Raw genomic sequence first — 14,730 nt, forward strand, 5'->3', positions numbered from 1 at the left:
GAATCGGCTTTGATTCATATATTTTCTTAAACTGTATCCTTTTAAAAATGTCCATATTTATTAGTTTAAAAATATATTCAACCTAACTCATACGTAAAATGAATATCCTGGTTGATAACTGCTACTCCAGCACATAGAAACATAGATGGGCAAATCCATACATCCAACGGGGCAGAAACTCACAGCTCAGGTCCAGACCACCGGCCTTCCTGTTAGGATTCCTCTTGAGTGTATGGAAGGTAAAAGCTATACAAATGATTTTAAATAGTCAAGACTTTACAGTGTTAACAATAACATGGAATAATCAGAACTAAATCTTCTGTTGTTGGTTTAGTTAGGCTGAGTAAATTATGGACATCTCACTTTATGGAATATCAAGGTGCCATCAATAATGAAAAACATGAGGACTATAAACAACACAGAAAAAATTCCCAGAACTGTATTAAATAAAAGGAACAAAGCATTGTATAAATAGGGATTAAGGTCATGCAAAAAAAAATCAATACATTTGGATAAAATAGGAGAGAAACAGAAATATCAGTTCTATCTTGGTAACAGAATTGAGGGAAATCTTCTGTCTTTAATTTCTTTTAATTCTGGTTTAATAAATTATTTAATTAGTGTTTCAGAACAGTTTATATATTATAAAAGAATTAAATTAGCTAAACTATATCCCTTTGTCACACCTATAACTCACAGAAACATTTAGTTGTCTTTTTTATCTTTCGGATCTCTCAAGTTTCCCTACTTTAAGATCAAACTTGCAGTCAAAGCCAGAAAGAAAGGCAATGCCAAAGAATGTTCAAACTACCACACAATTGCACTCATCTCACATGCTAGCAAAGTAATGCTCAAAATTCTCCAAGCCAGGCTTCAACATTACATGAACTGTGAACTTCAAATGTTCAAGCTAGACTTAGAAAAGGCAGAGGAACCAGAGATCAAACTGCCAACACCCGTTGGATCATTGAAAAAGCAAGAGAGTTCCAGAAAAACATCTACTTCTGCTTTATTGACTACGCCAAAGCCTTTGACTGTGTTGATCACAACAAGCTGTGGAAAATTCTTAAAGAAATGGGAATACCAGACCACCTGACCTGCTTCCTGAGAAATCTGTATGCAGGTCAAAAAGTAACAGTTAGAACCGGACATGGAACAACAGACCAGTTCCAAACTGGGAAAGAAGTACATCAAGGCTGTATATTGTCACCCTGCTTATTTAACTTACATGCAGAGTACATCATGAGAAATGCTGGGCTGGAAGAAGCACAAACTGGAATCAAGATTGCTGGGAGAAATATCAATAACCTCAGATATGCAGATGACACCACCCTTATGGCAGAAAGTGAAGAAGAACAAAAGAGCCTCTTGATGAAAGTGAAAGGGCAGAGTGAAAAAGTTGGCTTAAAACTCAACCTTCAGAAAACTCAGATCATGGCATCTGGTCCCATGACTTCATTGCAAGTAGATGGGGAAACAATGGAAACAGTGAGAGACTTTGTTTTTGGGGGTTCCAAAATCATTGCAGATGGTGATTGCAGCCATGAAATTAAAAGATGCTTACTCCTTGGAAGGAAAGTTATGACCAACCTAGACAGCATATTTAAAAGCAGAGACATTACTTTGCCAAGAAAGGTCTGTCTAGTCAAAGCTATGGTTTTTCCAGTAGTCACATATGGATGTGAGAGTTGGACCACAAAGAAAGCTGAGCGCCAAAGAATTGATGCTTTTGAACCGTGGTGTTGGAGAGACTCTTGAGAGTCCCTTAGGCTGCAAGGAGATCAAACCAGTCAATCCTAAAGGAAATCAGTCCTGAATATTCATTGGAAGGACTGATGCTGAAGCTGAAACTCCAATACTTTTGCCACTTGATGGGAAGAACTGACTCATTTGAAAAGACCCTGATGCTGGGAAAGATTGAGGGTGGGAGGAAAAGGGGACGGCAGAGGATGAGATAGATGCATGGCATCACCGACTGGATGGACATGAATTTGAATTATTTTCAAGTTCTGGGAGTTGGTGATGGACAGGGAAGCCTGGCAGCTGTAGACCATGGGGTAGCAAAGAGTTGGACACAACTGAGCGACTGAACTGAACTGATGGATTCAACCTTGCAGGGGCAAAATAAAGAGACAGTTATAGCCCTAAACATAAATAGCATTTGTTTCCCAAGAAGAAAACTATTATTTGTTAAATATTTGTGCATCTGGTACCTTGCCCAGCACTTTATATTTGTTATATGAACCTTTGGGGGGAGCCCACCACAGAGGGACAGAACCAGTTCCTGTAGTAAGCTAGGGAAACCTGCATTTGTAACAAACATCTTAAATAATTCCTAAACACACACAAGTTTGAAAACCAATGATCTAAGACCAGAGTTTTCAAAGTGTGAATGACAATTCATTAGTGGGTAGTGGTCCACATTTAAATATACATATTATATATATATATATATATATATATATACACACACACACACACACACACACACACACATATAAAATTGAAAGTTTCAGAGAATTTTCCAGAATTCCACAACACGCGTCTGTTAACACCAGGCAGAAAGGGGGCGTGGGGAGAGCGAGTGAAACCGCAGCAACTGTAAAAGCAGTGATAAGGGGAAAGTTCATAGCAATACAGGCATACCTCAAGAAACAAGAAAAAAGTCAAATAAATAACCTAACTCTACAGCTAAAGCAACTAGAAAAGGAAGAAATGAAGAACCCCAGGATTAGTAGAAGGAAAGAAATCTTAAAAATTAGGGCAGAAATAAATGCAAAAGAAACAAAAGAAACCAAAGCAAAAATCAACAAAGTCAAAAGCTGGTTCTTTGAAAGGATAAATAAAATTGACAAACCATTAGCCAGACTCATCAAGAAAAAAAGGGAGAAAAACTATATCAATAAAATTAGAAATGAAAATGGAGAGATCACAACAGACAGCACAGAAATACAAAGGATCATAAGAGACTACTATCAGCAATTATATGCCAATAAAATGGACAACGTGGAAGAAATGGACAAATTCTTAGAAAAGTACAACTTTCCAAAACTGGACCAGGAAGAAATAGAAAATATTAACAGACCCATCACAAGCACGGAAATTGAAACTGTAATCAAAAATCTTCCAGCAAACAAAAGCCCAGGTCCAGACGGCTTCAAAGCTGAATTCTACCAAAAATTTAGAGAAGAGCTAACACCTATCCTGCTCAAACTCTTCCAGAAAATCGCAGAGGAAGGTAAACTTCCAAACTCATTCTATGAGGCCACCATCACCCTAATACCAAAACCTGACAAAGATCCCACAAAAAAAAGAAAACTACAGGCCAATATCACTGATGAACATAGATGCAAAAATCCTTAACAAAATTCTAGCAATCAGAATCCAACAACATATTAAAAAGATCATACACCATGACCAAGTGGGCTTTATCCCAGGGATACAAGGATTCTTCAATATCTGCAAATCAATCAATGTAATACACCACATTAACAAATTGAAAAATAAAAGCCATATGAGTATCTCAATAAATGCAGAGAAAGCCTTTGAAAAAATTCAACATCCATTTATGATAAAATATCTCCAGAAAGCAGGAATAGAAGGAACATACCTCAACATAATAAAAGTTATATATGACAAACCCACAGCAAACATTATCCTCAATGGTGAAAAATTGAAAGCATTTCCCCTAAAGTCAGGAACAAGACAAGGGTGCCCACTCTTACCACTACTATCCAACATAGATTTGGAAGTTTTGGCCACAGCAATCAGAGAAGAAAAAGAAATAAAAGGAATCCAGATTGGAAAAGAAGTAAAACTCACTGTTTGCAGATGACATGATCCTCTACATAGAAAACCCTAAAGACTCCACCAGAAAATTACTAGAGCTAATAAATGAATATAGTAAAGTTGCAGGATGTAAAATCAACACAAAGAAATCCCTTGCATTCCTATACACTAATAATGAGAAAACTGAAAGAGAAATTAAGGAAACAATTCCATTCACCATTGCAACGAAAAGAATAAAATACTTAGGAATATATCTACCTAAAGAAACTAAAGACCTATATATAGAAAACTATAAAACACTGGTGAAAGAAATCAAAGAGGACACTAACAGATGGAGAAATATACCATGTTCATGGATTGGAAGAATCAATATAGTGAAAATGAGTATACTACCCAAAGCAATCTATAGATTCAATGCAATCCCTATCAAGCTACCAACAGTATTCTTCACAGAGCTAGAACAAATGATTTCACAATTTGTATGGAAATACAAAAAACCTCGAATAGCCAAAGCAATCTTGAGAAAGAAGAATGGAACTAGAGGAACCAACCTGCCTGACTTCAGGCTCTACTACAAAGCCACAGTCATCAAGACAGTATGGTACTGGCACAAAGACAGAAATATAGATCAATGGAACAAAATAGAAAGCCCAGAGATAAACCCACACACCTATGGACACCTTATCTTTGACAAAGGAGGCAAGAATATACAATGGATTAAAGACAATCTCTTTAACAAGTGGTGCTAGGAAAACTGGTCAACCACTTGTAAAAGAATGAAACTAGAACACTTTCTAACACCATACACAAAAATAAACTCAAAATGGATTAAAGATCTAAATGTAAGACCAGAAACTATAAAACTCCTAGAGGAGAACATAGGCAAAACACTTTCTGACATACATCACAGCAGGATCCTCTATGACCCATCTCCCAGAATACTGGAAATAAAAGCAAAAATAAACAAATGGGACCCAATTAAACTTCAAAGCTTCACCACAACAAGAGAAACTATAAGCAAGGTGAAAAGACAGCCTTCAGAATGGGAGAAAATAATAGCAAATGAAGCAACTGACAAACAACTAATCTCAAAAATATACAAGCAACTCCTGCAGCTCAATTCCTGAAAAATAAACAACCCAATCAAAAAATGGGCCAAAGAACTAAATAGACATTTCTCCAAAGAGGACATACAGATGGCTAACAAACACATGAAAAGATGCTCAACATCACTCATTATCAGAGAAATGCAAATCAAAACCACAATGAGGCACCATTCCACGCCAGTCAGAATGGCTGCGATCCAAAAGTCTACAAGTAATAAATGCTGGAGAGGGTGTGGAGAAAAGGGACCCCTCTTACACTGTTGGTGGGAATGCAAACTAGTACAGCCACTATGGAGAACAGTGTGGAGACTCCTTAAAAAACTGGAAATAAAACTGCCTTATGACCCAGCAACCTCACTGCTGGGCATACACACTGAGGAAACCAGAACTGAAAGAGACACGTGTACCCCAATGTTCATCGCAGCACTGTTTATAATAGCCAGGACTTGGAAGCAACCTAGATGTCCATCAGCAGATGAATGGATAAGAAAGCTGTAGTACATATACACAATGGAGTATTACTCAGCCATTAAAAAGAATACATTTGAATCAGTTCTAATGAGGTGGATGCAACTGGAGCCTATTATACAGAGTGAAGGAAGCCAGAAAGAAAAACACCAATACAGATACTAATGCACATATATGGAATTTTGAAAGATGGCAACGATAACCCTGTATGCGAGACAGCAAAAGAGACACAGATGTATAGAACAGTCTTTTGGACTCTGTGGGAGAGGGTGAGGGTGGGATTATTTGGGAGAATGGCATTGAAACATGTATAATATCATATAAGAAACGAATCTCCAGTCAAGGTTCGATGCAGGATACAGGATGCTCGGGGCTGGTGCACTGGGATGACCCAGAGGGATGGTACGGGGAGGGAGGTGGAAGGGGGGTTCAGGATTGGGAACACCTGTACACCCGTGGCTGATTCATGTTGATGTATGGCAAAACCAATACAATATTGTAAAGTAATAAAATTAAATTAAAAAATAATAATAATGAAAAAAAAAAAAAGAAACCTCAGCAAAATCTCCTCAGCCCCCAGGCCACCGAGCCTATACCCTTCAGTCCCCCTGCTCCGGGTCGGTGGGAGAACAAGAAAGATACAAGCAATCAAGAAAGAAGAGACAGCATAGTTTACATAACTTAAGCTCCACAAGTATCTGAGAGACGTAATATTTAATACACTTCAACTCTGATCACCTACAGTAATAAAGGGAATTATGGTATAGGTAACTTGGCCAAAAAACCAAAAGTTAGGCAAAACTTAAATGTTCTACGTTCGCTTTTTGTTTTCTGTGCTAATAACAAGTAGAATAGACAAATTACTCAAGCTTTACTATTTACCAGAGAGCAGAAAGAAGGAAAACAATTTAGTTAATTTATAACTGAATTCCAAGCCCTGGAAAACCAACAGTAACCATCCATTAAAGCCGCCCTATTTCTCCTCACTTACAACACACAAATACTGTATGAAGCGACCCACTAGCGAACATAGCCGGTCAGTTCCGAACACTGCAAATATTTATTAAGCCAAACAATCCACAGGATTCTGGAGAAACGAGGGTCACAACGGAACTTCTAGACGAAGGGCAAACACTCGGATAGTCAAGCAATGACAAACCCGCGGAATGCCTGCGTTTATCCATTCCAAGGCGGGAAACGCGGGGCACAGAGACGGGCGACGTTCCCGGGAGTGGGACCAACACGTAGCTCCTGCTCTCTAGTAGCCTCACAGCAGCAGAAGAGGCGCTCCCCATTGGGGCTCCGGATCCCGAAGGCTTGCACACCACGAGAGCGGAGTTGTGGGGAACGCGATCCCATCCTACACACACCTACACACTGCTGCTGCTGCTAAGTCGCTTCAGTCGTGTCCGACTCTGTGCGACCCCATAGACGGCCGCGGGCCAGGCTCTGCCATCCCTGGGATTCTCCAGGCAAGAACACTGGAGTGGGTTGCCATTTCCTTCTCCAATGCATGAAAGTGAAAAGTGAAAGGGAAGTCGATCAGTCGTGTCCGACCCTTAGCGACCCCATGGACTGCAGCCTACCAGGCTCCTCCATCCATGGGATTTTCCAGGCAAGAGTACTGGAGTGGGGTGCCATCACGTATACACAAACGGTTTAAATCAGGATGTTATCACAACACGCGTCTCTAACACTGGGCAGAAAGGGGGCGTGGAGAGCGCGAGTGAAGCCGCAGCAAAATCTCAACCCCCGGGCCACCGAGCCCACCGTTCCATCCCCCTGCTCCAGATCGGCGGGAGAACAAACAGTCCGACCTAGAATTCACGCTCAGGAAAAAAAGTAAAGAGGGAACTGGCTGATGCCCGGAACAAACGAAACCCCGCAAACTTACCCTGGTGGCACTTCGAAGTAAATCGTGAAGCGGCCGACACTGCGAGAGAGGCGGGGTCGGGGCCTTCTGGGGCCGGAAAAAACCGGTCTCCGCAGTGGGCGCGTTCCCTCTGGAGCTACGCTCACTGAGACCGACGCTTAAAGGGGTAGACCTAGTTAATTAGAAAGGGCGGTTACAGACCCCAACAGGCACGGGCTCCGATTGGTTGATTCCCATGAGGGGGGTCAAAGAAGACTCCTCTATGATTGGCCAGCAAAGTCAAGCGGGAACCCGGAGGTGGGGGTTGGGGGAGTTGGGAAACAAAGTTGTTACCCAGGCAACAGAGCGACGCAGAGCTCGCCGCAGTTTATTTTCGAAGCCAAGAGAGTCACCCCAAAAGTGACACAGGTGAGGAAACCTGACCCTTAGGAGGGGAAAAGAAGGGGTCCTCAGATACTTTAGCTATCCGAGAAACTAGGGAGGCCTCTAAATACTAACGGCTCTGAGAGATACCCCGCAAAAGCCACAAGTTGCAGATAGAACAGTCTTGTTCTAAATCCCCCCAGCCTTGCTAGAAGCAGGATTCAGCTTTAACAAAACTCAGTCTATTAGAATGTGAGTGAGATGAGCCAGTTTTACTAGACAAGGGATGGATGCTTCTTGAATGTCAGAAGGCCAAAATGAGCCTGTGACGCCTTACCCATGTCTTTAGACACTCACACACACTTAATGGTTGTATGGCTAATCTGAGAGTGAAAACTTTTTCCTTGTAGGTATATCTGGGTGCTCCCAGTTGGAGCAGCCAGTGTACTTTTTGTTTTACACGTATAGGCATGATTTATCTTGGACCTGCATGCTTGGTTGTGATATATTTTTAGGGGATATTTTGCTGTTCAGACTGTCCCTTGCTACGTGGACAATGCCCTTTGTGAGGGAATGTGAATGCTGTGGCGTGAGAGCTCTGACGAATGTTGGTCAGATCAGTTGAGTGAGAAGCGGTCAGAGGGCACTTGGAGGTCTGGAGTGTGGTGTGTAAAAGACTACTTGTACCTACCAAATCTGCTACTCCCCAAGGGCTGATTGAGATAGCATTATATTGTTGTTGAACTGTTTGCATCAAAAGGTAACAACAGACTGTGACAAAAAATAAAATCTGAGTGAGGGTAAAGAATAGAATTTGAGCCGAGAGTTAGGGGTCATTTCTCCTAAGAGCTTTGATTCAGAATAGAGTCTATTTCCTGAAGAAATGAATAAAACAGACCTCTTGACTTGGGGAGAAAATTTAAAAGTACTAAAGGACAATGAGCCATCTCAACTTTTCAGATAAAGGTGAAGTATGGGAACGGGACAGAAACAACAAAAATTATTGGCAAGTGTATTAAGTTTGGCTAAAATAAAAAATAATGGATATAGGAAATACTAAATCAAGCAGCTCATTTCTTGACCTTTATGTTTATGAAATATCCCAGGTACTTTCAAAAATCATCTTCCATTAAATATTTTAAAATTGTAATTAAAACTCTGTTACGTCCCCATAGTTACTTATGACTGAGTACACTTGATGGCAGTGAAAGTTAGAGCCCTAAAATAAGAAAATTATTCTTGGTATTTTAAAAACAAAGTCAAAATGAATTCGTTTTAATTGTCAGGGAGGGACTTCCCTGGTCGTTCAGTGGTTAAGATTCCATGCTCTCACTGAAGGGGTCACCAGTTCCATCACTGGTTGGGAAGTTCCTAAAGCATGCACAAGCATGGTGCAGCCAAAAAAGAAGGAAAACAAAAATAGGGAAGCATTGAAGTGTATAGTTGTCAAAAATGTAAGGAAAAAAAAAACCCAGTTAACCAGTACATTATAATTTAACTCAGACATAGGCAGCGATGATGTTTACTTTAGTGTTTTTGGAAGAATTTTAATACAGGAATTGTTAAATAAGGCACTATGTAAATAAAGTTGCAGGAGATATGCCAATTTTGAGAGTAAATGAATTTTTAATGCTTTCAAATCATTCGGCTGTAAACAGCACTCTACATGGGGATATGTGTTTACCTATTAAACAAGTTCCCAAATGATAATATTTGATAAGTGTTTATTACTCTAATTTTATTTGCTATATAAACTTGAATCAATAAGATATCATTTCTTTTTGAATAGTGTGTAGTTCAGAGTTTTCACCAATTTAACCTAGACTTTCCTCCAATTAGTTCAAGTCAGAGAGCCATTCCTATTGACACTGTAAAAATAAAAAGAAATAAAAGGTAAAAATAAAAAGGAAGCATGACCCCAGCCCTCTTAACTACAGTCTGACTTAATCTCAAGTTATTGATATTATTGTTTCAGTACTATCAGTCTGTAGTAATCCTATTTTATCTTGTTTAGTCCCTAAATTGGAGAAGGCAATGGCACCCCACTCCAGTACTCTTGCCTGGAAAATCCCAGGGACGGAGGCGCCTGGTAGACTGCAGTCCATGGGGTCGCTAGGAGTCGGACACGACTGTGTAACTTTCAAGTAGACAACCTGAGTGACTTCACTTTCACTTTTCACTTTCGTGCATTGGAGAAGGAAATGGCAACCCATTCCAGTATTCTTGCCTGGGACAGCTGCCGTCTCTGGGGTCGCACAGAGTCGGACACGACTGAAGCGACTTAGCAGCAGCAGCAGCAGCAGCAGTCCCTAAATGGCTCCAATATTTTGGTTAAAGAGCTTATCCTGAAGTATTTGCCCCTTTAGCTCACTGTGGCTAGTACCAAGAGAGATCCCCCATTACCTGTGAAGGCCCTAAGGTTTCAAGTTGATATGGGAAAAATGAAAGGTACTGTCTAGAAAACTCTGCCACTGGAACTGGCCAGCAAAAGAGAGTGTTGCTATTGCTGCTTCAGCTGCTTAAGTCGCTTCAGTCGTGTCCGACTCTGTGCGACCCCATAGACGGCAGCCCACCAGGCTCTGCGTCCCTGGGATTCTCCAGGCAAGAATACTGGAGTGAGTTGCCATTTCCTTCTCCAGTGCATGAAAATGAAAAGTGAAAGTGAAGTCGCTCAGTTGTGTCCGACTCTTCAGGACCCCATGGACTGCAGCCCACCAGGCTCCTCCGTCCATTGGATTTTCCAGGCAAGAGTACTGGAGTAGGGTGCCATTGCCTTCTCTGAAAAGCGAGTGAGAGAACACAAAAGGAGGGGAGGTCTAGAAAATTTAGTTTCTATATAACCAAACTTCAAAGAAAACATTTAGCAATATATTTTAAAAATGAAATTCGTACTTAAACTGGCCTTAAATTTATTCCTGGACTGTTTAAGTGGCAATGCCAGAAAAATCACTATGCTCTCACTACTGTAAGCAAAAGGAAGAATACATTCCAAAGTACAAAGGCAGGAGATTATAGGGTATGTTTAATTAGAAGTTCAGTTTTTAACAGAATGCAGATTACATGTAGGAGAATAATAGGAGGCAAAGGCAGAAAATTAGGCTGGGGTTATATCCTGAAGGTCCTTGATTGCCAGGCTCAAAATGAATTTTATATCAAATTTACAAATAAAAGATAGTCCTACAAATAAATAACAGTGCATAACTCATAAAAAGGCATCTTGCTCTGATTTTTCCAATGTGATCTATTTGTATCAAATGAATTACAATAAGTTTTTAATAGTTTAATGAATTATTCTTGATTTGTTAGACTTCTAAAAAAGCTAGTAGAATCTTCATTTCCATTGAACTTAGAATATAGTTTTCTAACAATTCAAATTTTTGTTTTTCTCTTTAGAGACTTTTAGTTCTTTGATTAATATTGCTGATTCTTTTGTTTGTTGGAATACAATATCAAGAAGCTTGTCATGGTTTATTATTTTGTGCTTATAGGTGATTGTTATAGTTGCTATGGTAAAAATTATTTTTGCTGACATACCAACTTTATTTTGATATTTCTACTTCAATCTATCTAAGTATGAATCTATGCCATTCTATGCCAGCATGATTTGAAATTTAAGAAGTCCAATTCCTAATATACTTCAGATATAAAGAGCATTATTATAAATTATTGTGATTTGTATTACATCCCAAGGAGTGGTATTCCCTTCGAAGCAGTCACTTTGGGAGACTATCCACTTATTATAATGCTGTTGTTATTGCTCAAATTACTTTTGAAACTACTCTTTTAGATTCGCCTTAAGGCTTGTAGCTCATTCTTTTGAATATCCTCAAATATCAGATCTTCATAGTTTGAAAGTAGATGTGATATCTAGATATAGCTAGAAATCACTTGGAGACAAATCTGATGTGTAATCAAACTGAGTGATACCATAACAACACCTGTTTTTTTGGTGATACATATGAAGGCAATTCCAAAATATTTTGAGTATTGATAGCATAATTTCCATCAATGTATAACCTTCCAAGATGACTAGGAAATCAACTTTTGTATGAATTTAATCATGCTTTGTTCAGTATTCACCAACTGCTGACTACATGCCAGCTCTAGTTACTGAAGACACTCAGCTTCCAGGTGTATTTTCCCATTGCCCACACTGCTCTGTCTCTCACCAAATGAGAACAAGGCCAGAGGTACTTCCCCACTGATGTGCATTTAGAATTAATCTGCTTTTCCTAAATACAGTATCCAATGTACCTAATGAACCGCAGCCTTCTTTCATAACCTCTCCTGGGACATTAGAAAGCCTCTGATGTAGTCTCTGGTTCCTCTTCTCTTTTCCAGCTGTGATGTTGAACCCTACCATATTCTGAACCTTTCTCTGGCTGCCAACTCCCACCTCAAGAACCCCACCCTGCCTCCTGTACCCCTACCTGTGGACCAGAGTCCTGCTTTACCTAAATAGACCTCACTGTAACCATGGCTATTCAACCTTTCTGCTGAAACACTGTTCATGTCCTGAAACTCTCGCTGCCATGTCACTGTCAAGCTGATGAGTATGCATGAATAGAAGTTCTGATTGCTATCTCAGATTCTGTATTTGGGACTTCTGAATGCCCTTCTTCTGGGTTAGCTCTACTGGTTCCAGTTTCTTCCTCTCTCACCAGCCCACCATTGATCTCTAGCAATCTTCATCATTGTGTACCTGTGGTTCTGGCACTATGTACCAAATAATAATGATATTTTTATAAAGCTTTTCATATTTTAGCAAAGTCTTTCACCCACATTGCATAATATAGTGATCACAACAATACTGTGAGGTAGATAATGCTGGAATAATAAAGCACTTTCTGCTATATTTGTTTTTTAAAAGTCTCATTGTACAATCTCAACTCAAAATGCCACTTATATCATTGCATCTGATATCTGGATCCATTTTTCCCTTTCGTTGTCTAAGGTAGAAAATGTTTCAGTAAACTTTTTGCTTTTAATGTTAAGTAAATATTTAATGAACACATAATCAGCTAGGACTTTAAAAATATAAACAGGAGCCTCTTCATTTAATTTAATGTGTCAATTATTCATTTGCATAGCAGACTACCAGACCATACTGTGAGAGAAGATTGTTTTATTGCCTCTTATCTCACCTTTTCCAATTTAATAAGTTTTCAGTGTAATGAGTTTTATCATTAAGTTATTTGACATCATTATTAGAAATGATATTCATGCCCAGCAAAATTAAACTTTTAAAGAACCAATAATAGCTAACATGTGTTGAGTACTTGCTATGTGCCAGGCACTTTTCCTGACTCTTTTATGTGTATTAAGCTACTTAATGCTTGTAACAACCCTATAAAGTAGCACTATTATCATTCCCATTTTATAGATAAGGAAAATGAGGTATAGAGAGATTAAATGATGTGTCCAGAGTCACAGAGTAGGAAGTAAATGATAGATACATACCTAGGCAGCATGACTCCAGAGCCCTTACCCTTAACCACTGTGATATACTTGCCTCTATGCTAGATGTACAGAGTTATTTAACATTTGTTCCATACCCTTGACATCTCCAATAAGTATTCAGATCAGTTTTCCTTTTAAAAAGGAAAGTCATAATAATAGTAAAACACAAGTGTAAAACAATAGATTTGTAAACTGCCATTACATGCAGTTGATTTTGACAGGAGATTGTACCAGCACTCTTTTGAGAATCCTTTTATATTACTTTTCTATGCACAATGTAAACATTTTAATGGATCATTTAATATAAGTGCTAAAGAAATTTTTCCTATGAATTAATTTTATAGAATAATGTTTGAAAAATATCAGCAGAAGTGTAGAAAAGATTCCTATTATATTTATGCCCAAATCACTAATAATAAGCCTAATTCTACAGTCTTTATTCAGGTTTTTCATTAGAGTCTGACACTTTCGAGATTTTTAAAAATCCTGAACTCTAAATACAATGGTAGAGAGTATTTTAAAAGACTGATGTCTGGTTGGTAGGAGTACAGGTATTTGTGATTTTCTATTTCTACTTTTAATGTATTATTTCCTAAAATTTCCACAATAGACATACATAGTATCACTATTATAATCAAGAGAAAACAAATATGTTTCCATAAACTTTCACTAAAGTTAATGAACCAACTCACTAGAGGCCTCAAACAGCCGTATAATGCGAGGCATCATCAAGGGTTGATTAAAATTTTAAATAACAGAAAGTACAGGGCTGCCTGAGGCAAAAGTGTGAAATGAGTAACTTTCCTTGAGACATTCACCCCAGCAAACATCCTTTTCAGTTCACTAAATAGAATATACAACTTAGCGTAAAAGAGACAAGGTAAAAAGGTAGTCTACATAAGTACATTTCTAAATAATGATGTACTTTCTACATGACACTGACATACCTTTTCTCTAGAGGTAGAGTTTAAGAATGTGCAGTTTTAGTTATCTCCCCAGTGATTCTTAAGCACTCTAAAACCTGAGAACCACTATGTAGGTGCTCAAGAAATGCTTGTTAGATTGAGCATGAAGTTTTAATAAAGCAAGCTGAATACTTCTGTCTACTTGATGCCCTGTGAGTCTGTGAGTCTCTGTGATTCAGCACAATATATATATTTGAAGGAGTTTACAAGGATTTTCAAGGAGGAATAAGAGATCATGGAGTGACCCAGGGAAAGAAGGGAGATAGGACAATTTAGAAAAATCTTCATGTCTTAAATAAAATAGAAAACTAAAAACCTCTTTCTGATTATCTTCTTCCTCAGAATATGGAATCTGAAAATGCAGAAAATGAAAATATGGAAACAGAAAATATGGACTTTGAAACAATTTCTTCCGTTTCAGCATTACAGGCTCTCTCTAAGATACTCTATCCTGAAGAGGATGACTTTGAGTCCGGACAGGTGGTTGTATACTTACAGATGAATTAGTTCTGATCACACTAAGTCGTGAAACTGTATTTGAACAACTTGTTCCAACCTTGCTGTGAGAGCAGGGCTGTGTCATCTAATATATTCACAGGAGGTTGCAGGGCTCATTATGCATGAGAGTATAACCTCTAGTACCTTTCTAGCAAACATAATTATATTTTTTCTAAACTACCTGAACACTGAATAGGAAAATAGTTCT

At 38.7% G+C, this 14,730-nt stretch overlaps 2 protein-coding genes across 2 annotated transcripts in view; one reads left to right on the plus strand and one right to left on the minus strand.

Moving 5' to 3' along the window:
* NUP62CL (nucleoporin 62 C-terminal like) overlaps window positions 1–7,940 on the minus strand; it is a 106,420-nt gene extending 98,480 nt beyond the window's left edge. The window contains exons 1-2 of the mRNA XM_055565314.1: window positions 7,937–7,940; window positions 7,258–7,393 (exon numbers count right to left, since the gene is read on the minus strand). Coding sequence (XP_055421289.1) covers window positions 7,258–7,393; window positions 7,937–7,940 — 140 coding nt within the window. The remainder of the gene's footprint in view (window positions 1–7,257; window positions 7,394–7,936) is intronic.
* Window positions 7,941–14,360: 6,420 nt separating this feature from the next.
* Window positions 14,361–14,730, plus strand: part of DNAAF6 (dynein axonemal assembly factor 6) — a 41,804-nt gene continuing 41,434 nt past the window's right edge. Inside the window, exon 1 of the mRNA XM_055564706.1 lies at window positions 14,361–14,504. Coding sequence (XP_055420681.1) covers window positions 14,370–14,504 — 135 coding nt within the window. The 5' untranslated portion in view covers window positions 14,361–14,369. The remainder of the gene's footprint in view (window positions 14,505–14,730) is intronic.

The sequence above is a fragment of the Bubalus kerabau genome, chromosome X (genome assembly GCF_029407905.1).
Source record: "Bubalus kerabau isolate K-KA32 ecotype Philippines breed swamp buffalo chromosome X, PCC_UOA_SB_1v2, whole genome shotgun sequence".
NCBI lineage: Eukaryota > Metazoa > Chordata > Mammalia > Artiodactyla > Bovidae > Bubalus > Bubalus kerabau.